The 24,421-nt window shown below is 38.4% G+C and overlaps 1 protein-coding gene across 3 annotated transcripts in view; it reads left to right on the top strand.

Moving 5' to 3' along the window:
• The first annotated feature begins 6,158 nt into the window (after nucleotides 1-6,158).
• Nucleotides 6,159-24,421, top strand: part of MBOAT2 (membrane bound glycerophospholipid O-acyltransferase 2) — a 94,568-nt gene continuing 76,305 nt past the window's right edge. Inside the window, exons 1-2 of one of the 3 annotated variants that reach the window (XM_005521878.3) lie at nucleotides 6,159-6,290; nucleotides 23,570-23,715. In XM_005521878.3, coding sequence (XP_005521935.1) covers nucleotides 6,219-6,290; nucleotides 23,570-23,715 — 218 coding nt within the window. In that variant the 5' untranslated portion in view covers nucleotides 6,159-6,218. Of the gene's footprint in view, nucleotides 6,291-6,575; nucleotides 6,684-23,569; nucleotides 23,716-24,421 lie in introns of those variants that run through there. The other 2 variants (XM_088052963.1, XM_088052965.1) reach the window with 2 other exon arrangements.

The following is a 24,421-nucleotide window of genomic DNA, read 5'->3' as shown; positions in this document are numbered from 1 at the left end:
CCACACACCACCAGTTCTGATCACTAAAAAGTCCATTGTGACCTAGTGGCTGTCAAAGAGCAGGCACCTCAGGCTGTGCTTACTGATGTTGTTGGAGTCAGAAGCAGCAAGAGAGGAATTTTAAGAGCAGGAGTTCCAATAGTATGTGGAGAATAAAATAATAGGAATGATGGGACAAGTGGGAATGAAGCATTGTACATCCAACCTTATACTTTCTAGTGCAGATATGTGCAATTGTAATAAAGTATTTAAAATGAATGACAGACAATGAAACATGGACACTGAAGAAGTCTTATGACAAAAACTTTAAAAATGTTTCAAAAATAGGAGAATAATTTAAACTCAAATGAACACACAAGACTAATACTAGAAACTCCTGAAGAAAAATTTCCTCCTTCTTATTGAACAGAAATATGATAAGATTGAAGATGATAATGCATAAGAACAGGGAGAATCACCCCAAACTAAGTAGCAATGGCCATATGGACTAAGAAAGCTATTTAGTGTGAGCCAGTCCTGGGATACAGAAAAAGAAAATACCATAGTTCTCCCTTTCTCTCCTTTAAGCTGTGAACTTGAAGTAGCTGAAAGTAAAACTTACTTGGTAAGCCTAATTTTAAATTGCATTTTTGTTATTTACATTGCATCCCCCTTCCTACAGTTCAAATTTTGCTCTTAGAGCAAAATAATTTTATTCTGGAAGCATATCTTGGCATTAAAAACAACTCTAAAGCAACTTTGGGATGAATGAGGCATGTTATTATTTGAAAAACAATTAATCCAAATAAAGAATAATCTTAGTCCTATCTTGTTGCACTCACCTATGGCAAGTGGGAGGAATCTTGGGAACTGAGCTTTCTAAGTAGCAAGGATCAGTTTGAGAACTCGTAATATCTGATACTGAGGAAAGTCAGGTCTCCCCTTTCAGCCAAGGAGACACAATACACAGACAGCCCAGAAACCTGAGAAACTTGTTAAAGCTGTTATTTCCATGTCCTGCTATTACAGTATGACAGGAAATAATATATATACACACACTATATATTCACTGTACACTTATATACATTTCATCTGAATATGGTTTTTTTAAAATAGTTAAATCAATGAAAAAGGTAGACTTGCCAGTTCTTTACTACTGTTTTATAGTAGTAGGCTCCTTGCAAGATTATCACCAGCCTCTCCCATCCACTGTCTCTCCCACAGTCTATAATAAATATTTAATTAAGCTCAAAACAGCTGTTCTTGAACTCATAACCTAGCTTTGAAGTTCATTGCTTTCATTTCAGTTCTGAAAAGAAAGGCTTCTATTCCTTAAAGTTTTCAATTATCAGAGTGACAACAAAACCCCAACTGCCTGTGGCACTGGTTATTACATTTTGAAATGCTGTACACTGTCAGTTTCAACTGTTTCTCCATAAAGAATTTTTGAGTAGAATTTGCTTTTAAAAGGTAACCCATTTATCAGAGTAACTTCTTGTTGAAGTCAGTTGGCTTGACCTTGTCATGAAAGCAGGAAGTTTCTTTAGCAAAGAAATTACAGTTTCTAAGATCTGTATATAAGTTGATACTTACAGCTAAACAGAAAGCTTTAGTCAGCTTTCACTCATCCTTCTTTAGATGCTCTGATTGATTTTTTTTAACAGACTTTGTGCTATAATTAAAAACCAAAATGGTCTGAGCTGAACATGACTCTATGTTTTCAAGAGATACAAATGCATTTCCCCATAAGAGAATTTCCAAGATGTAAGCACTTGGAAGAAAAAATGTTGATCTAAATCAATTATACGATTGAAACCGATTGCTGCCTTAATAACAGAGAAGTTTGCTCACTCTCAGAGCAGCTCTAAGACTCAAGTAAGTCAAAAATCTGAAACCAAAGCATTCTGCTAAAGAGCCAAAGGAAGACTATCTACCATGTATCTAAACTGCGGAAAGGTATTTATATTTTTCCTCATAAGTAGAGAGAGAGAGACAAATAAACATTACTTGAACTAGCAATCAACAATATCATCATGAAGAATTCCAACAGATATTAAGGAATTACACAAAGCGCTAAATCACTAAAATAGCTGAAATGGCTAATTAAAGATTATATCATTTCAGAAAACAGCTGATGCCTGTGAGGCATATTGTGCTGTGCAGAATATTTAAAGCTATAGCAAAAACTGCTTTGCAGAAAGGGTGAGACAAAAATAAAAATACCTAAGTTTTAAGAGCAGATTTTTTAATTAAAATTATTTCCATTTGACTGGCATCAGCTTTTGCTGAAACATTCTTCTCTTTGGAATGAAGTCTCAAATATTTCAGGCTAAGCAAGCCAGATAGTAAAATCTAAAATAAGGCTTGATGTGCAAAAGTGGTCAACTCTCTAACACTGAAACCCATTTTCCTTTTCATTTATTTCTAACTGAAAGTTAGAAGGACTTTCAGTAACTGTTCCTATTTTCTGACTGTGAATGTGTTCCTAGAACAGCCTTATCAAACAAAGAGGAACAAGAACTGTACACAATGGTGCATCTAGAGACTTTATCCCTTCCTGTCCTCTGCCACAGTGCTTCTTGTTTTGTTATTTTATCGTAGAGTGTCATATGGGAAGACTGGTATTGTTAGCACCTGTGTATCTTATATTGTCATTCAAATAAACAAAGTTTACACAAAGCCTCTGGTGTTTGTTACTTCATCCTGACAGATTGAGAAATCTCTGTAGGGCTGAGATGCCTTCGTGATTATTTTTGTACCCAAGAACTATAAGCATTTATGGGACCATAAAAACTTAATCAAAAGTAGAACATCAGAAGTTCTTCATGGTATGTCAGGCCACTCTCCTGGAATTACTTAAATCACCACACCCTCCTGCATTCTGTCTGACAGCCTTTGGTGGAAAGAATTTTCTTGTGGAAGTATCACTTCTTGTTCTCTTACATGAAAATATTAAAACAGTAGGAATGTAAGTCATGTTTATTGAAAACTGTCCAATTCACATAAAATTTTACAGATTCACTACTCTCAGAACATCAGCTTCTATGTATCACTCACCAGCCTTTGTTTTCACAGCATCATTTACCTTTCAGGACCAACTGCATTGTCATTGTGTCAATGTGACGCAGAATGCTACCTGTCGCCAGACAATGCTTCACCTTCCCACACTCAGTATTTGCACACAGGCAGGAAGTTCTCTGAAAACATCTGAAATAAAACCCTCTTCCAAAGGAAAAAAAAAAAAAAAAAAGAGGAAAAGCAGAAGACCTAGTTTTACTGCAGTGCCTGTGACAGTCCTTACCACACAGCAGACATCAAAGACAAGCTACATTTTCTCTGTCAGAAATGCCTTATTTTCCTGTTGCTTTCTTCTTGAGCAACATTTGTACACTTCACATTTCACTGCAAACTTATATTTTCAGCTCTGGGGGGCAGGACACCTTTTGTTCTTCCATGTAGCCAATCTCCACCAAGGGAGGGTTTCAACAAAAGGACTATTACTTTGTAACTGTTTTCATGATGTATTTCTGTGATGTTGTGTTCCCCAACACACACCTTCCTAAGTAAGAGCACAAGTAAGTCTTCTCAAAACACATTTCTCCACTGAAAAGTTGTGAAAGACATAATTATGCAACTTAATGCCGGAGGTGCAAACTATTTATAATAATACTGTGATACACAGTATAGATGTATCTTTGACCAATGAACTCCTAGGATCTTAGGAGTCATACAGGAAAGAATATTTTTGCTATTTTCTAAGCATTGCAAGAATACATACACTGACAAAATAATAAAATTTGCCATAAAAATAAAACAAGTTTTAAATCCAACCAACATTTATGCTGTGATGCCATGAGTTTGTTCTCAGGCATTTTGTTAAAGGAAATAAGGAGTTCATTCAGTAGGTCAATTCTTTGCTGCCAGTATTTCATCGGTGTCAGTAATGGCACCTCCATGGATTTATACAGATGCACTAGAATAATTTCTTGTGATTAGACTGATTCAGAATTAGGCATCAGCCTTTTCTAAAGCAGCTCTTTTGGGGCTTCATTAGAGAATGTTTAGATAAAGATTTCCAAAGATTTCTGTGTGTAGATATGCATCTTCCTAATAAAAGAAAATCAGATAAAGTGAGCTGTGTCTCCATATACATATACACATACGTATAGTGTAATGCAGACTGTATTGAGCCTAGTGACACTGCACTTCTATGAAGTTATTCACACACATATATCCAGATATATAATTTGCAGGTTTAGATTTAAGAGACTGATTCAGAGTTAATTGGGAAAAGTTTGGGGTTTTTTTCTTTCTGAAAACAGCTCTTTTTGCTTTACTACAAAAACATTATACTATTGGAGCTGCAGACGCTACCACAAATATAATTGCCTGTCATGCAGTGGAGAAATCTAATTAAAACCACTTATTTGCACCTATTAACCAGTCTCCTTAAATTCAGACAAAAGACCTTACCACAAGCTAAACATAAGTACAGAGTGCAGTCTGCAATTCAGTGAGAGAAACAACTTGTGTTTTCAGATAATTACGCCTGCCTCCATTTTCCTGCTATTACCAATTAGCATTAACTATGAACTTAAATGACTACGTAAATCACTACACCTGGCCACTACTTCAGACACACTCAGATTGTCAGGATGATATTGGACAATGTTTTTTATCTCTTACATGCTTAAAATGGTGACTTTTTTGTGTTGAGGGCAAATTTCTGATTGTATGTGGTTTAGAGGTGCAACATACAAAAATTATAAAAAACATGTTTGACAAACTGCACGGAATAACTTGCAGTTTTATCTCAAGAGACAAAGGGTTCTTGAGCAGTTTTATAGATAAGACCAGAATATTCCTTTGGAACCTTCTTCACAATGTCTTTTAGAACAATTAATTTCAGTTATTTCACAGGAACAGAAAAGCTACAGAAAGCTCCAAGGTAAGCAAATAGGCAGGTAGGGCACTAAAGCAGAATGGCTTAATAACCAGCCTGCAGCACAAGTTCATCTGGCAGAGTTTTCTGCACTTCTCTAATGTGATACTTTCACTGAAGTGTTTACTCTGTTTCGCGCTAGACAGTGGTGACTGGACAGGTGGAAGAGCTGTGCTGTGCACCACTTCAGTACTATTGCCATCACCACATCACTTCTTGCTTTCTTTGAGGAAACAGCACTGCTAGACAGAACCCTCTGAAGAAGTACTGATGCTTTTACCATTTCACGTTTCTGTATTTAAGAAATAGGCCAATAATATAATTTAAACTGTATCTTACAGCCATGATAAGACTTCATTAAGTCTGTGGGTGGCTGTAGAACAGGGTTTCTTTACCATTTTTCTTGTACCACCTCTTCAGGGTTCCAGGCCACCCTCACGCCCTGTGCATATCCCACCACTCATCCGTGTGAGTGCTGAGAGTCCATGTCTGGGCGAAGGGGTGAGGGCTCGGAGCCGGACACGGGCTGAACTCTTCATTACCTCAACATGTATCTATATCCACACGTTCTGGCGTTACCCTCAGCGACAGACACCTCTTCAGGGGCCACCTGGGCCGCAGGGCACAGACCCCGCCGGCACCACGCTCCCTGTCCGGCTGTCCCTGCCTGCCCACCCCGAGCAGGGAACTGCCACTTCCCATTAGGTGCTCGCATCCATCACCCACCCGCACCCGCAGCTCTCACCCCGCGAACCTGGGCGCAGGTCAGTGCTCAGAATCGCAGAATCAAGAGACTCCGAGATCATCGAGTCCAGTCTATGAGCGAACACCACTGTGACAACCACACCAGCACTCGGTGGTCTTTCCTTAAACACCTCCAGGGACGGTGACTCCAGCACCGCCCTGGGCAGCCCGTTCCAATGTCTAACAGCTCTTCCTGCGGAGAACGCCCGAGCAGAACGTCCCCTAGCGCAGGCAGGGACCGGGTGAGGGAGAGCGCCGGGCCCTGCGCGGTACCTGCGCGCTGCACGCAGCTCCCACCCACCCTCAGCGCGGAGCGTCCGCCGCGGGGCCGCCTCGTCCCGCCCAGCCCGCCGGGGGGCGGGGATTGGGCGAGCCCGGCCGTCACTCCGCGGAGGCGCCGCGCAGCGATTGGCCGCCGGCGCTGTCAGTCATCGGTGGGACCGCGCCCGCCCCTTGTTGTCACGGCGCCGTGCGGGGCTGGGGCCACTCGCGCCGCCGTTGTTGCCGCCGCCGCCGCTGGAGCCCGGGCGGGGAGCGGCTCCCCGGCCTCGCCATGGCCACCAGCACCACGGGCTCCACGCTGCTGCAGCCTCTCAGCAACGCCGTGCGCCTGCCCGTCGACCAGGTGAGGATGGGGAGGCGCCCGCCCCGCCGCCGCTCCCGCGGGCTCGCCGGGGGGGGGCCGCACCGCGCCCCCGCTCCGCGCCGTCCTGCCCCGCCCCGTCCCCCCGCGGCCCCTCCATCCATCCGCGGGGCCGGGGCAGGGCGGGCAGCGCCCGGAGCGGGGGGCGGCCGCGGTTCCTCTCCGCGCCCGCGGGCGGGGGGGCGCCGGGGCGGCGGCCGCGCTTCGCGGGCAGGTGCGCCCGCTCCGCGCCCGCCGCGGCTGGTCCAGCATCCCGCCCGCATCCAACCCTGTCCTTCCCGGCCCTGCCTCGCCCCAACTTGTTGGCATCGTCAGTCGGCCAGATGTGGCTCCGCAGCTGGGAATGGGGCCGGTATCAGCGCAAGGGATGCAAAGGTTGGGTAATAATTGCAAATGCAAAGCAGCGCGCTGTGCCTAGATGCGCCTGCCGGGGGGTTTACACGCGGTGTTAAATAATGTGCGCCGCACACAATGCTGCTGGGAATTCGTATGTGCTTTGTAGGCAGAACATTTCTGTGGTATCTATTGTCCAAGTGATATAAAAATTCTTGGAGGCTCTTAATCCTGGTGTCTTCATGAAACATTAGAAGATTACAAAATAAGATTGGGAAACTGACGTTTGCTGAGTTTAATCACTGAAGTTGGACCATAATGTTTGTTTATGGGGGAAGAGTCTATCACCGTGTATATCTACAGAATATTTATGTATTTAGGAATACATAAGAGAAGTAATCTAAGGTACCTTCTCATATAAATTTTGTAGCACCAAGAAATTTCATGTTAGGAATTTTTTTTTAATGCTTCATTCATGTACATATGAGTGAAACATGTAAAAAAAAATAGTCTGTGCTTCAGTAGAGGGAGACATTGATGGCTTGGGTTTACAAAATACACCTAATAAGTGAGAGAAGTAACTCAAGTTAAATACAGAGGAAGGAGCATGCCTAGAGAAAGTATTTTGGAATTGACTGAGTTACTCATTCTTCTTTTTTCCTCCCCCATTCCCCAGCCATTTGTTTGAATGGAACCATAGTAAAGGATATACATGAAAAAGTACCTTCTAGAAAACTGGTAAAACAGGCAAGTTGAAATTGAGCTTCCTGTGATGAAATAGATACTGGGTACCCCTTGTAATGATACCTGTGGCTGGGATCAATAGCACCTCATGGCTTGGTGCCTCATACCTACAGGTGATAACCTGCTGTTGCCAGGTGCCTCGTGTTTATTCCATAAAATGTACAGTTTCTACAGGGTACTTTAAAACACATCAGAGTTGACCATCTTTTTATGGCATGATGCCAGGGGTGTCTAATTTTCTACTCATATTAGTAGTTATAAATTTAATTGTTTTGTGACATGGTGTGGCTACTGCCAAAATTGTTTTAATATTGTGGATACCACATTTTGATAATAATGAAATTATATTTTATCAAAGCCTGGAAAGCTTCCCTGTATTGAATGTTTTGCAACAGATGCTCCTGTAGAGCCAAGAAGTTTTCATAAAGTACACTTTGAGCTCTGTTGGAGCTTTTGGGAATAATCACGTTGGAGGGTGGCTAAACACGTAGTTTAGAAGATTTGTTATAAGCAGTTGGAAGTCAGACATACATTGTTTTCAGACATCAGTGGACTGTATATAATATGGGTTCAGTTGTGTATGAAGAGCACTGATTGTGACTGGAGTGTGAATTGAAGAGCTTCAAAATTATGCTGCACTGAGAACAAAAAATTTAAAAAAAGCAAAGGTATTTGCAACCTCAGCTCAAGATTCTGTCTTGATAGTAAATTTGTAATACAGAAAGAATGTGAATTGTGTTCAGTGTAGTCAAATCAAAGAAGAGAAGGAGATAATGAGGGCAGGGAAGAAAAAGAAAGTGCTGATACTCTTTGGTGTGTTTGCTCAGAGATTATGCATGACATTTGGTGATACTATAAGCATATTCAGAATGAAAATGTAGCACTGCTTTGAAAAAATAATAGAAAAATGAGGGTTTTTTGGTTTAGTACATTGTTTCTATTACTCAGTCCAAATCTGTACTATGACTATAGTCATACCAATATAGCAGCTGCTTGAAATAGAGACTCTGGTATGATACCAGCACTCAGAACTGCTGAAGATCAGTAGGGCTTTTTTCTCCATTCGTTTTCAGTTTTGACCTCGAATAGATACTAATCTTTATCCAAAATATTGTTTAAATTGTTATTTAGGTTTAAGCCATTACTATTTAATTGTCCTGCTAGGGTGTATAAATCTTGGAAGACAAATTGAGGTAGCATGTGTCCATGTTGTCTTACTCTCTGGTGTTCAAACAAATGAACGGAGAAACTTCCCTAGCTGACAGTGGATGGAAGTAGAAATTTAAATTCAAGGTGAAGTTGCTATCTCTAAGATTGATCAATGAGATCCACATTTCTGTGTGGATCAAGTGTGAGAAATTGATTCCTTTGTTACTTAATCCTTGGCAGAGCTAGAGGCAGAGATTTGAGCATGGTGTTGGTTATGTGCTAGTTGGAGGTCAGTGGAAAATATGAAGGGTGAGCTCCATCGAGCTGTTTGACACAGCAAATGTCCTTTATGTGCCCAACTGTGTTGCAAAAGAAAAGCTTTGTCACTTTAACAATTGTCTGTTCTTAGACATTTTTCCTTGGAACTAGAGTACTAGGTAGCTAAAAGAATGGAGAAGAACTTGTTTGCTGCTTCTGTGTGTATCCCCCAGCAAGGTATTTTGCAGTAACTTGTTGCTGTGTTAACCTTACCTTTGGCTTTTGTTTTGTCTTGCACCAAGTTAACCTAAAGGGCTACTTGGAAAAGTTACTGTGTTCTTTATGGGCTTCTTGGGCCAGTTTTTCTGTTGTTATTTTCAGTCATTTGATGAAAGGGAAGATGCTTGGTGTGAGCAAGAACCCACAGCAAACTCACCTTTCTTCTGTATTTTGTAATAGGAAAAAAATCCCACTGCTTGGGAGTGAAAAACCTCATAAAAACTGTTTCTTTTCACATCTTAGAGAATGTAAGTTGGCTGTTCAGGAAAGGAAGCATTCTGTCAACAGCTGTGGCACATTAGGTCCTTAAAGTTAATGAATGAGTGAATAAATATTTATGTGCTGCATATTTTGTCTTCTCAGGGGACAGAAGGAATAAAAGTTGCCATGTCCTTCCCACCTGGACAACTTCCCAAGAGAAGTATGGGAAGGTTTACCATAAGAATTTGGCTGTTAGAGTATCACATGTTGCATAATGCATTGAGGTTGCAGTTTGAATTATTTTATTGTAGTTACATCTGTCACCTAGATTTATATTTTTCCTGTCTGTTCTCATGTAATATTTATGTCTCTGCTTCTTTCTTCTTTCTCTAAGGTGAAGCCTGACAAATAAGGCGTTGGACTTTGGTCTGTTTCCAATTCTATCACTACCTTGCTGATTTTTTATTAACAAATGACTTACCTTGATGATGTGGCAGTTACTTGTCATTAAATTGGAAAGATTTAAATTTGCTTTGACAATGATTCTAGGAGAGCAGAGCTTTCTTTTTGGTCCCTGTGGGGTTAGGGGAGTTCAGAGAATAATCATTTGCTTTCACTGCTTCCACCAGAGGGAGCAAAATTTTTTTACTGAAAATGGGCAGAAATTGTAGGGGTTATTTCTGCCTTTCATTTGTTGTAGAAATAGACAATTTGTAGTAGAGGAATAGTTGAGCAGGGGAGATAGGAGACTGACTATGACAATATCTGAACATCAACTTTTTAGATGAGTTGTCTAAGAGATTGATCTTGAGATCCTGAAATATGGTCTGAACTTAACAATTACCAGTCTGAACTTCAGTGGTTATCTTCTAGATAAGAAAAGGAAGAATGTGGCTCCAACTACTAACAATATAGCTATGTGAAGATATGTGGACAGAATAAAATGTCATGCTTATGACTATGCACTTGACTTAAACTCCAGGATGTAAAAATAAGCAGTGTTTTTTCAGCAGAAGAAAAAAAAACCCTCTGCTGCTTCCACACTTTTCTTGGTTTTCAGTTTGGTTTTGTTTTTTTGTGTTTTTTTTTCCCAGTCTAGTTTTAGTTTTAGCTTTTATTTTGTTAAATTTTCTTATTTGTGTAGAATAAATACAATTTTCTGTGTGCTTGCCATCAATCTTCAAAGAATCTAAGCGGACTTTTTTTTATTAAGAATAGACATAAAAATCCAAGTCTTCCTAAACACGAATTGTATAAATCACACAAACTTCCTTTGTTTAGTGCTCATAAGCCAATTTGCTGTACCTTTACATATTTTTCTGCATATGTCTCTGTGCAGAGAGTTACCCAAGTTGCTTTCATCATGCCCTTAACACACTTGGTTCCACATAAAAGCACTGATGTATGTTGAGCCTGTGTTTCACCTTTAAGCCCTCAAGGAGAGTGGGCAGGAATTTTCTGTGTGTATAACTATGAAATATTTATTTCTTACATGCATATGATGTAAGAAAATAATTTAGCAATTTTTTCTCCTTTATTTTGATGCCTTGGAGGTGAGCACAGCTGTAGTTTGGAGAAAAGGCAAGGCTTGGAGGTGGGGTAGGGAATTTTGCTGAGAAGCATTATGTGCCTGATTTGCCTGCAGGGTAAATCTGAGTATGTCTCCTATTTAGATCTGTTATTTCACAAAATTTTGAGCATTAGTGATGCTTTATCATCCCTTGTTTTCTGCCAAGGCAACGTAACGTAGCCTCCTGAGGGCTGAAATGTTTTAGTCTGATAAAAACCTTTTTGTCTAAACATGGAATGGATATCAAAATGTTTGTCCTCTACAATTGTCCAGTATTAAGATGTCCTAACATTTGACTGAAGCATTATCAAACTAGAAAAAAGAATAAAGTGAAGAGTGTCCCAAGTTTTCTTCTTTCATCACTGATTCTTAGACCCTTGCGTATGGTTGTGGAACCCAGAGCAGCTCATTACTGATTTTTCAGATGTGATCCAGGAAATTTATAAGTAATAGATGTAATAGCTTTCACAGGTGTGTAAAATGCAAACACTGAAGGCAAGGGAGTGGTAGGATAAGCAAATTGTGCCCCTACTTTGCCCTGTACTTTCTTCATGTGCTGCTAGCAGCAGTCAGGAGAATGAAGGGTGGATGGCAAAACATGAAGTTCTATGATGATAGATAGAGACTGTAGCTGGTGAAAAAAAAGCTGGAAATAAAGTTCTGTTGTTCATTCTGTATGTGCTGTTCTCAGTGACTGGATGTTTGGAATTGTTTGAATTTGCTCGCCCAGTTTTTAGTGGTTTCTTAACTTCCCTTTGGACTCTTGGAAGGGAGGGATTGAATCATCAGAAGAGTCCTCTGCAGTGGCACCTTTCCCAGGTTTTACTGTTAGTAGTTAGGTATTGACTTACTCAACAAACAATAGGTAAAGAGTTAACTCTGCAATGAAAGATATGTAGAGAAGGATGAAATGGTTGGGATAAGAGGGAATTGACAAGAGAAAGTGACTGTCTTGAAGGAAGAGGTGAAATCAGTCATGAACAGAGCTGGAAAAGAAAGCAAACACTGGTTACAGTGTCAAAAAGATGGGCCATTTATTAAGTGATAGATTTAGTGCAAGAAGGAAATACATCTGTGTGTGAGGATGTAAATTACAGAGCTGCTTTAATTCTTTAATATTTATAGAAGCAGCAGTGGATTTTGTTCTCGCATGCTTTCATAGTGGGTATGTTTTCTTCAGTTTTTTTTAAAGCAGTGGAAAAACTCAAATATAATTGCTTCTGAAGTTTCTAGAGTAAACATTTAAACTAAACACTCTTTACCTGAACAGCTTATAGTCACCTGCTTTGTTTTGTCACAATGTTTTTCATATGCTTATGCAAGTTGTTGGGGTGGTGTAAGTGTGAACACTCACCTGTGCTCATGACAATGCAACCCATTTCTGAGTCCAAAATGGGGTTCAGTAATTGCTATGAAAACACCACAGTTCTGGGATGTTGAGAAGAAACAGTGGAGTGCTCAAAGAACAGTCTAATAAAGAAAGAAGAGTAAGGCATAAGGAAGATAACAAGAGTCACTTCTGATGGAGTGCATGGTTACCGCTGTGTTGCTCTCTGTTTCTGAAGGGTTTCTCCTGTAAACCTCTTGTACCACAGCTATGTCGATATTTTCTCTCTGTGGGTTTTTTTAGTACTGTGCTGACTTTAAGCAAGAGTTCTGAAAAAAGCAATAAAACTGAAATAGATGAGTCATCTTTATCATTCAGTAGTCCTGACATTTGTTGACTTTTAACTCATGTTTACCTGTTTCTTTGTTGACCTAATGAAGCACTGTGATACATCCTTTGCAGCCTTGATTACAGAATGCTTTCTCCACATTTATTATTTTGACTAATGTGTACTTTTCCTGAGGAACATCTGTCCATCTTTTTTCCTTGTTTCCCTTGAACTAGGGAGTCTAAACTGGAGTTTTTTCTCCTGAAAAGTGAGAACAATTACACACAGACAAGTGAAAACCCGTTTGCTTGATGTGGGCATCTTCACAATATTTGTGTTACAAAGAAAGTTGATATATCTCTTCAGTATGGCTATTTCATTTTCCTTCTTTCCTTTGCGAAGTGTTTTAAATTCAACATCAGTTGAATCAACATTGCTAGTCTTTTAGCACTTGTTTAAGATCTTTTTGAGAATTTCATTTTGTCTGCAAATTTAGATAAGTGCTAGTTATGCCTACTTGTTTTAAGTGATCATTCTGGTAGCTAAGCCATCTTTTGCAAAGGAAAAGCTCCATAGCTCTGCTTTTTATTCTAGAATAATATATCCAAAGGTGAAGAAGCTATTTTGGTTTGGCTATAGTGTTGTGATTTCTGTAGTTGGGATTTTGGTGTTTTCTTCTATTTCCAGTTAATAAGCTGCAGAAGGTGTTCTTATTCTGAAATGTGGCTTTTGAGCATACTGGTTGTATTACTACAGTGGTGTATTCTATACTGATATATATATATTCAGATACCTGTACAGATGATTCTTAACCTTTCTTACCTGCCTTTTGGCTGAGTAATGCTCTTGATTCTACTGCTTCTTCTCAATCTTATGTATCTGTGATATATATATTATATATATATATGTCTGTATATAAATACAAACATATATAAAACCCCAGTTATTCAAATGACTAAGCATGTCATTGAAAAAGTGGACTGAAGGCCCAGACTAAAATGAATTAGGTTATATTCTTCAAGGTGGAAAGGCTAAAAAGGATTTGAGGTCATCACAAATCTGCAGGAATTTTAGAAGTTCAGTGATGGCTGAGATTTGTAGGTCTACCCTTAGAATACATGAGTAAATAATTTACTTCATGGAATTGAATGTAAGAAGTCAGATAAAATATTTTAATATATAGTTCTAAATGTTACTATATTATTATTAAAAATGGAAATAATTTGAAAAGGTATAGCCTCTCAAAGTAGGGTCCATTGCTTGTGTGGGTTGCTGCATACTGCAGATGTTTAAAGGGCTGTGGTTATGGTGCTTGGAAATGAGGCTTGGCAGATCTCATGGGGATTATTTCTGAATTGGGAAAAGCAGGAAGATAATAGGCATGGAGGAATACAGACTGTGTTTGGATAGTAGTTTGTTCAAGGGAGAGTGTAGTGAAGCTCCTATTTTTTTTTTCCTTCCCGTGGAGAGCACTGAGAAGCTGACCATTTTAAAGGCTGGGGAAATTTGTTTTACTTGCTAATTGAAATTACTGTTGTTGTTACCAGATTTGCGCTTGCTACATGGACTTTCAATGTCTGTTGCTTATTTTAACATGTATTTCAGTTTCTCAGATACCAGGATACTATAATTGTAGTGAAGTAGATCTTAATTGAGCAAATGTCAGTTTCTGTTTGCATTTGAAAAAGATACCTCCATTGGTGTTGGTTATTTTGCTTTATTTTTAAATGCCTAGGAAAGTGAGTAGCTGTGGTAGGTTTAGTTTGTAAAGTTTTTGCAAAATTTCAGACACTGTAGTGGTTTGCTGGGCTTTAAAGTAAAAACCTGTTGTTCAAAGACACATTTGAACCTGTGTTTATAGATGACACAGAGAATAGAAATGTTCAGTTCCCCTGGAGCTGCTAGATGGAGCTTAAAGATTAACTAGCAAAAGAAGGATAAAAGAATGTAGAAGTATGAACACAGGATGTAAACATAGCTGGAACTACTGGATAAACAGATCATGAGGAATATAGTGGTTTTCTGGGCAAAGTTCTGTCTCAAGAACTAACAGCACATGCCCAAATAAAAGCTCAAGGAAAGGTTACCTGTAATATTGAGGCACTTATTGAGTATGACCACCAGAGACCCCTTTAGACAACCCTCGAGGACCATAAAAGGGCTTCCAGTAGGAGAGAGATGCATGCAAATTACTTCTAGGAAAAATGATGTTTATGTATTAGCTAGGAAGTACACTATAATGAGTATGTATGATTGCGATGGAATAAATACCCTGTTGTAAAGTTTCACATGTGCATTTGATTAGAGAAGATATCCTCTGGAAGTGTCCAGCACTAAAGAATGCCTGCTTTCTAATACTTTGAATTATTTTATTTGTTATTTTGTTGTACACTGATTTTGTTATCAGTGTACTGCTAATGCATGCGATAGAGATTTTGAGTTCATCTCATTATGTGTATTTGCACTGCGAGTGTGTGATAAAAATCCATGATTTTAAAAGCACAGTGACTGAGTTGGTCTTTGTTTGGTGCTGTGTTTTGCCAACATAATGCCAGGCTGTGGTGTTTTGATGTTGTAAACTCTTTATCCCTGGTAGTCTGAGATCTGCAATCCTTAACTGGCCAAACCAGTTTTTGCTTAACAGAAGCAAGTGGTTTAGGTCCTTATTGTTTCTGAAGAGAGAAGAAAACAAAACACAATTCTTAGTCCAGTTTCACCTTTGAACCAAACTTGCATCCTAGGTTTTTTTTGTGGGTATTCCCATGAATAAATAGCTTTTTCTGACAACTCGTGATCTGTAATGGTGAATTCTTAAGAGCCCATCAGAGAGAAAACCCTTCAGCCAATATCTTCCTATCCTTAATTAGTTTCGGTTGTTTTCACTATAAAATGTACATTGATGTTTCATTTTATGTCTTTAGTCGTACAGTTTATCTTAGAGTAATGATAAAGTAAGCTTTCTTTGAAAGAGCTTATTGGATTTGATGCTCATTTATTGAACAAACCAGATTACTGTTGCCTACATCATGTTGTTCATTATATGCTTTGCTCTCTGTAGCATGCTTAAGAACTGGGAACTGGGAGTTAATACTGGAAATAGAAATACTATTACTAACCTATCTCATAACTGGATTTGATGTTTTGGTCTGAAACCAGCTTGGAAAGAAAACATTTAAGATCTTCTGTGTAAGTCCTTTCAGCTGTCAATAAATTAATGTGAAGATGAAGTATATGTATCCGGTATTCAAAACCACTTTCCAGTGATGTTGATGTTGACTAAAATGGTTAGAGCATGCACTTCAAGGAAGTGGCTGGTGTTAGAAGGCTGGGCTTGGAGTTGTCCTCTGAAAAAGTATCCTTCACACTAGATACTGTATAACACTCAGTAATACAGTCTGATACAAAGAACATTGTGCCTTAATACAAACATCTCCCATACTGATACGATTTCAAAATAGTCACTGCTGCTTATTCTCCATTTCTTCATGTTTTACTCATGAAGAAAGGTTGAGACTTCACAGCAGGAATGTTAATTAGCTATATTTTCATTGTGTAAGGCACTGAGTATTAATTGAATAAAAAATGCATTTGAAAGCTTTTTTGCAAGATTTATGATCCTTTTGTTTGAAAGGAATCTTGTTTCTTCTTATCATTCAGAGAACAAAGGTTCTCTGAGCTACTCTTAAATATCTGTCAACTTCATCAAATACCCTTGCCAGTATCTCTGAATTCCTTTTCCTGACATTTCCCAATAAATTGAAGAAAATTACCAAGCAGTTTGATTTTTGAGCCTTGTAATGGAATGGCTTTTTTTCTGCTTTACTGTGGAGAATGTTATTTTCTTTTTTTTTTTTTTTTTTTTTCCCTTTTTATATTAGGGCAGCAACTTTCAGGGAGTAGTTGGAAAATTGACATTGGTTTCAAATAAGTCATTCTCACTCTTCAGTTCTTAGCTGTCTGGTGTTAGGCAATTACTGGATAATTGTACAAGTTATTTTTTACCTGATGAAGGTTAGAAGTCAGACGGAAGAGTATCCATCCGTACTGCTATCTGGCTGCTGTGGAGAAGCAGTAACTCCCCTGGATGTTATAACCAAGTTTTTGTGAACTCTGGTAGATGTTTTCCATTCCTCAACTCATTGTTTTGGTGGGAAAGGGAAGTAGTTTCGACTTAACTTGGAGCAGGAACAAGAAAATAATGATGTTTAAGGAACAAGGCACAGCTGATGCTTCATTAATTGTAGTAAAGTTTAGCAATTTTTGACAAGTATGTGTCAACAAACATGGTGCTTGAAGAGGTTTGTGTTTAAAATGTTACTGCTAAAGTGGCCCTACAGATTTAGAAAAAACATCAAAGCCTTGGCTTTAAGATCTTTTTAAGGTGTATGTACATGATTCTGTCTTGATATCCTAGCTCTTGCAAGAACTCATATCAAAGTGGTTTTGTAGATCACATTCTATTTTTTTTCCTAAAATGCCTTTTTTTTCTCTGATAGCCGTAGATGTTGAAAAGAAAGAGCTAAAGGTTGGAGAAGAGGAATGCTGCTTAGTGCACCTTGCTCACTGGCCCTGTCAGATAAAGGAGGAAGCATGGGTCCTAGCTTTCTTTCTGTGGTAGAATGGAGTGCCAGAAATTACTATAGACAGGGAGACAAGCAATGCTGCTATCTTGCACCTCAGAACAGCTGAATTCCAGGGGGCAAATGTACCTTGGTATGGCTAAGAGGGGGAATTGGAGTACTCCTGAATTTCTATCTGCAGAATTGCTATATCTACAATTTTTTGACTGTTGTCTGTGAAGCATCTTGCAACTTAAACAGCAATAAGAACAGAAGTGCCTTCTTTTTTTTTTTTTCAAGAATGACTTTAAAAAAACCACTAAAGAACAAACAGACAAAAATCCACAGAAAAACACAACTCCCCCAAACAAAACCCCCACATCAGATTTCATTCATCCAAAGTGTTTTATTGAGGCCACAGGCATTCTTTGCTTTTTAGAGGTATGAATGTCTATTTTTCTTCTTATTTGTGAAAATTTATTAAAAATGAGAAAATAGAGAAGCTCCAAGACAAGGTAACATCTAAAGTATTTGTGTGGGTCATTGTCAGAAAGAGTAAAATGTAACATTCCTGGGTCATCTTTGGTGCCTCACGTGCTAAACCACTGTTTCTCTTGTGAGGTACTTTGTTGTAAATGTTCCTGGGGTGCCTCTCAGTATCTTGCTATAGTTGGTAAAAAGCAGAACTTTGTGCCATTGTTTTGCTTTTCAGTGGATTATTCGTAGCCTGTGTGGGCCTGTATGATTAACTTGAGCCATCCAGTTAAGAATTCTTTGTATCAGTAAAATTCCCTCTCTCCTTTGGCTGCTTTTTCTGAATGAGGCAAATGCCTTCTGTGCTGTGAAGTAGCAGGATTTTGAAGGCCTTGACTGCAGCAATTGACTTTTGATATTAAAATATAGCTGATATGAAGAGGAGGCTTAGCCTAAAATCTGAATTAGTAGATAAAATTTGCATATATTAAAATTAGTTTTGTAGAAGAAATAAACTTTTCTCTATATCTTTTTAATGTGAACTTAAATTTCTTTAATTGTTAATTAAAGATGATGTCTGTGTTGTAAAGTTGGAGACTTCCAGCTGTTCAAATCCAATGTTATGCTAGAATTTCCTCTTGATGATGAAAATCCTTGTGACAGTCAGTGCCCCTTTTCTTTTTTTTTCTTTGTGTTAAGAATTGATTCCTTAAATACTTTTTCCTTAGCAATAACTTTGTTTTTACAAAAGCATGGCATAAATTATATTTAATTCTTTTAAAATACTAAAATAAATGTCTTTAAAAGTTACATACTTTCTATTGACTTTTGCAGAGGTCATGCAAATGAGAATTTCTTTTGTAGACAGCTTAATGCAGTTAATGGTATAATGGATTTGTATTTTGTGTAGCTACTACAAATATTAAAACTGAATTTGTGTTCTTGTTTTACTATTACATTTGGCATTAGTTGTGCCTATAATCTGCAGTGCTTGTATGACTAGTTTTGAACCAAAATAGTGGATTTAATTTTGAAATCGCTGGGCTGCACACAGCAGGATCTGTAATAGCTTAGCATGTCTAACTAACACTCGAGTCACTCACTGCTGAATAACTAGTGGTGATGATTTACATTATAGTTGAATGTTTTTTATTCTTATGTGCACATAACTTTCCATTACACATTGTTCTCTCTGTAAGAGTTTGAGGTGTTATTCTCATTGGCTGAGCTGTTGATATCCTGTACCTGAGGAGGAATAAAAATTCTGTTATTTTTATACATGTGCTAAATTATAACTGCTCAGGGTGAAACTTGCCATTCTACAGCAAGATTTTTTTTTTTTACCCCTGAAATCTCATCTTTAAATAGACCTTGGTTAGGTTTCTTTAAAAATTTATTCTGTAAATTTTAAGCTGCCTATTGGAACAGGTTTTATGACCTCACGGAGGCATATTACAATTTGGTTTGAAGAACGCATCATGCAGCTTTAGGGAACATGTTGTCTTTGTTCTTTGTGAGTGTTCTGTTCACATTTGACTAAGTCATATGATAGTTAGAAAGTTGTATTTTGCCCATTCTCACAGTGTCATAAGAGCTTGACATAAGTTTTCAAAAGGTACACAAGTATACCATTCCCAATTGTTGAAGTTTGTATATATAACATTTGACAACAAAATCACTGCTTGGTTGAATGCCTGGTTTTCATGGAAGCTTTCAAGATGGTGAGGTCCAGCTCTGTTCTTGTTCCTGCTCATTTGCTGTCTGTTCCTTTTGTCTCCTAGGCAGCCAGTTAATTTTTGTCACCCTTTCAAGGCAAGCTGTGTATGTGAAGGCAAGTTCTTCATCTATCTCAGTGTGGGTACAGTGAAGCTGTCTGTCAATTCCACACTGTTCAGCATGGCTTAAGATGGGAGATGGCGTTAGGAAGAGGCTGAATGTTACATTTTGACATTGTTTACTAAACCTAATAGTGCAGTACAGGAAAAGTATTTCTGTGGGATGAAGTGGTTGGCATTGAGGATCCAACATGGGTCCTATAATAATTTTGGGAGACAGTGCTTTTGCCTAGGTTAGTCCATGGGCTAAATGTTCACTTGTCTTTGGCACAGATTCTCTAGTTAAGTTTAGTTTATAAGAAATCAGGTTTGTATATCCAGACACCATTGCACAGTACTTGCCAAAGCACATGAAGTGCAGATAACTGGGAGGCTTCAGGAGCCCCCTCTGATGTGAACTAAAACACTGTGTATATTCATGTATTATCTCACTGCTGGAGCTGGAAGTGCCCACAGATGGAATTTGGGAGCCCACAGGGTCTGCTTTTCATTCTACTTCCTGTAGTATTGGCAAGGGATTAAACTTCTTTCCATGTGGAAATGAATGCAAGTGGTAGAAATGAGTGCTGTGGATTGAAAGCCACAGGTAATGGCAAACAGGTAAGTTTTAATTTTTGTTGTAGAAATTCTGTGTTTTCCTTTAAAATCTAAGTAGTCAAGTATTCAAGATGTTTACCAAGTGAATATCTAATGGGTGATAGCAGACGCTCAGAAGTCAGTGTGTCAGATGAAGATTAGCCCTGTGACTCTAATACTGCCCAGAGTGCTCACAAACTCTTCCATATGAGCTCCTTTATTTGGAATGCAAATCACTAGAAAACCAGAGGGATTTTTAACAAGCTGGAGAAACAATAGGGAAAAAAAATAGATTGTAGTGATGATTTTAAGTTTTGCTTGCATTTTGAGATACTTAGGGCCTGATTTATAGGCATGCTGGATAATCAGAATAGCAACTGAATTTATATTTTCAAAACACAGTTCCTATTAAAGTTCTCTTAAAAGTACTGACTGAAAAACTAGGCACTGAGTGTCTGTAACTGAGCAACCAAAGTTAGTGGGCATTTATTTTATCCTTTGGGCTTTCATAATTTTTGTACTAGTCTTTCACCTTTAGAATAGGAGTATTGGTCTTACAAAATTTTTGCAAAATTTACCTTTATTGTATGTAGTCTTACCATGTTATGGACAGAGCTGCATAAATTGTAAGGTTTTTATATTCAGTGTAGAATGCAGATGGTAAGCATTTAATGGGTCACAGGATGAGGGCAAAAATTGGGCAATTGTCCATTTGCTGAATGAATCAGAAATACTGCTGGGGAAAACAGAATAAAGCAGCAGAAAGAATATAGTCAGAATATATGTGTATATATATGGTATGTATAAAAGCTAAACTCAAGTTGAATGCTTTTCAAACATTAACTGCTGCATAACTTGGTTTTACAGGTACGTATTTAAAGCTTTGGGAGCTTTACAAGTTCTGCAGAGCTCTTGGTGCCTTGTAATCTGTGTTTTGATGCACTGAGACAATGATAAGGATGGGATTGGTGAGACTAGAGAAGAAATGCAGGGTGGTGTGTGACCATTGTGGTGGTATCTTAGATTTCCAAGTATTGTGTGTTTGTGCACTTTTTTGGAATAGCACTTTAAAAGTACCAACTGACAGTTTTGGATTCCTTTGTGAGGAAGGCTTTTGGAAAAGGTTTGTGCAGCTTGGGTCACTTAATTTCATGTTCAGAAAATTGACATGATAAATTCACATCCCTGGAAGTTGGCTTGTAGGGTTGATCTAAAGATATGCTATCCTGCATTTTATTGCTGTTCTTAAAGTGCTCTTCTTGGGGAAGGTATTCTGGGTTGGGGTTTTTTTATGGGGGCTTGTTTGTTTGTTTTTAATTAATGGGATACTGTTTTTCAGATACAGATTTGATCATTTAAGTAAATAGCTAAACTAAGAGTAAGTGCTGGAGAAAGGTACCCCCATTTGACTCCCTACCTGTTGAATCCTTTCTCAGGTTTGTGAGGATTTTACACATTCTTAAACCTGCAGGCTCATCCTGAATTGTGAGATTCAAGGTTTGTTGTTCGTGTCTGCTCCTATAGAGTTGATGATGCAGGTCAGAAATGTCAAGCACTTCAACCCTTTTCATGGTAGTAGTAGGAGCCAGATGATGACTTTGCTTTTTCCCTGGGTCTTGCTAGCTTGCTTTTAGTGGTAATCTGAAAAAGGAGGACACCATGTGATACCAGTTGGTAAATTAGCTATATTGCAGTCAAAGCACTAATGTCCGGGCATTCAGTAAAACCAGCAATGCAAGTGTGTCCATTTCAGAGCACATATTTGTGCTTGCTTCTTCCCTCTGTCTCTAGCTCAGCTTCACTATGTATCTGTGAATGTGCAACCTTCTCTGTCTCCCTTCCCCTTCTAGTCTGTCTAGGATGTCACTTCTCTGGGTAAGAAACATGCTTTGTGGGTTACATAGCCTAATTTCTGTAAAAAATATTCATACATATGAATATATGTTGATACTGAATAAACACTTTTTTTTTGTTTCAACTTTTCTTTCATGCTCTCTTTTCTAAAACATTATCAGTTTGTTTCCCTTTTAGTGGTTCACTTGACTGTTTTACGTGAAACTTTTTCACTAAATCCATAGAATCATCTTGTAATAAACCTCGCTCTGTTTCATTTGCATCATTGCTTATAAAGGAGAGAAAACAGGTCAAGTTATGCCCTGAAAGATTATCTCCTCATTTATTTAGGATTTCTCAAATACTGTTAAAAGCATAATAGAAATGTGGGTGTAAGAGAATGGATGGAAAAATGTACGTGACCGTTTAGAGAACAGTTTAATTTAGGGAATTGCTCCTATTAGAAAGTGCAGCCCTGCCTTCTGAGTCTCTTTCCCTGCTAGCACTTAGAGCTTTAACTTGGTGTTACAGCTTTTGGAGGGGTTCAATTGTTAAAAGAGTGAGCGTTCTGTAGTTGTTTTAATCACTACTTTAAAAATTACTGTTTGCATACTCTGACCATTACCTATTATGGCCTGAAATGTGGTTGAAACATGATAAAGGAATGGACAAGCTGAATTATGGTACTGCAAGTGTGCGTTGTGTTGCTGCAAACATCAGTATTAGGCTTGCTGTCAGGAACATAAAAATAGTATTGTTATTGTCACTGGTCATTGTGGTGTTAAGATTATGTATTTCAGCAAAGTGCCATCAAACAGTTTAAAACATTGTTGTGCAGAGGACCAGCCAAGCATGCAGGATGTGCAGGTTTCTTGTATTGAAGTGACCTGAAGCAGTGATTCCCAAGCTGTTGCTTATGATGACTTGTGATGCTGCTATTAGACATGGAAAATTATTAGGCAGTTTTCTATTTGAGTGAAAAATAAAACCTATCAAGTGAGAAATGTTATTTTCTAAATAAAGTAATTTATGTAGCTTTTTGTAGCTTAAGCCACTTTTGGTAGTGGTTGCTGTATTTCAGGAATTTCTTTCATTATTGTGGCCTTACTGTTAAATTTTTTCAGGCCACAACCAGAACAATTCTTTTTAGTCACTGATACAGTTTCGTTCAATCCCACTTTTGCTTTCAGTGCCCTAATGTCTTTAAATATTTAAAATACAAGAAATTTTCTATCTTCTAGAACAAACGGCCTGAAGGGAGGAAGAATTTCTCAAACTACCCTACTTGAATGTACAGGAAGAAAATGCAGTGTGCAACCAAGCTGTTTATCTGATTACATTGCACTGGAATGCACTTCATTGAGCTCTGCTTCTGCACAGGCTACTGAAGTGATCTGTCAGTGATTTTTGGAGCTGATACATAGCTTCAAGTCCTTCTCACTTAAAAAAACAAATTAAACTGCAGCTCGGATCTTCACATTACTAGGAGACTAGAAGTGATTTAATGGTTGATAGAGTGGTTTGGTATTTAGAAAATCTACAGCAAAGTACGTCATTTTCTTTTGTCGTTTTATGCACCTATTGCCTCATGTGTTCGATCCATCTTTTCCTCTGAGCTGCTCAGGGGAGCACTGGTTTGTGCTTTAGCCAGGGAGAGTCTCAGGGGAGAAGCTCTGACGTGCTGTGATAAAAGCCACAGCAAAGCTACAGGTTCTGCAAATTGCTACAAATGTGTGGATATTTATGTTAATTTTTAATACACACTTGTGTGATATCTTCTTTTTTTTTTATGCAGGTCAACTTTGTAGTGTGCCAACTGTTTGCCTTGCTTGCGGCTATTTGGTTTCGAACATACCTTCATTCAAGCAAAACAAGCCCATTTATAAGACATGTTGTTGCAACACTCTTGGGCCTTTATCTTGCACTTTTTTGTTTTGGATGGTAAGTTGCACTTAAATTCATTTTTTCAGGAACTTGTAAATTTTTATTTCTGTGTAATGAAGAGCCTTATTGCCTAATTCTGTGGGGTTTTTAGCTGCTGCTGCAAATGTACAGAAGTCAGTATTCTGATGAGGTGCATGAATTTTGAAGCTGTTTGCAAACTGGTAACTACCGTACTGGCTGCCTGTGGTTTTGGGAAGGTGAAACAGGTGCAGTTTGCTTAACTTGTACAGCTTTTTTTTTTTTTCCTGTAAAATTGCTGGAGAAGTGTTCTCTTGAGGCACAACACAAATGTGGTGACTAAGATAATTCCCCATAAATACTCATGGCATGAGATAACTCAGTGTCTTTTAATGACATTGAATAAAATGTGACCTTTTTTTAGGAAGAGTTGCTGGAACTGTAAAATATAGGTAATTATACTATTAGTAGTGTAAAACACATGGAAAGGAGCTGGCTTTGACTTCAGACTGTTTCATGGTTTTGTTTTTTCTTTAATGATTTGGAGGGAAGATGTTGTCTTTCAAACACATTTTGTATGACTGCTGTTTGTGTATCTTGCTCTTTTCACAGTGTAGCAAGACAGAATGTTAGTAAAGTTAGAAAAGGCTATGTATTTAGTTTGGTGTATCTTTTTCCTTCCAAAAATAACTAAGTGGCTCGCATCTTCCCAAGATGGTTTAAGTGCCAGTTTCGTTTTATTGCA

Source organism: Pseudopodoces humilis, chromosome 3, assembly GCF_049639895.1.
Source record: "Pseudopodoces humilis isolate 2021_Gansu_Grassland_sample_001 chromosome 3, ASM4963989v1, whole genome shotgun sequence".
NCBI lineage: Eukaryota > Metazoa > Chordata > Aves > Passeriformes > Paridae > Pseudopodoces > Pseudopodoces humilis.
This window is presented reverse-complemented; position numbering and strand designations above follow the sequence as displayed.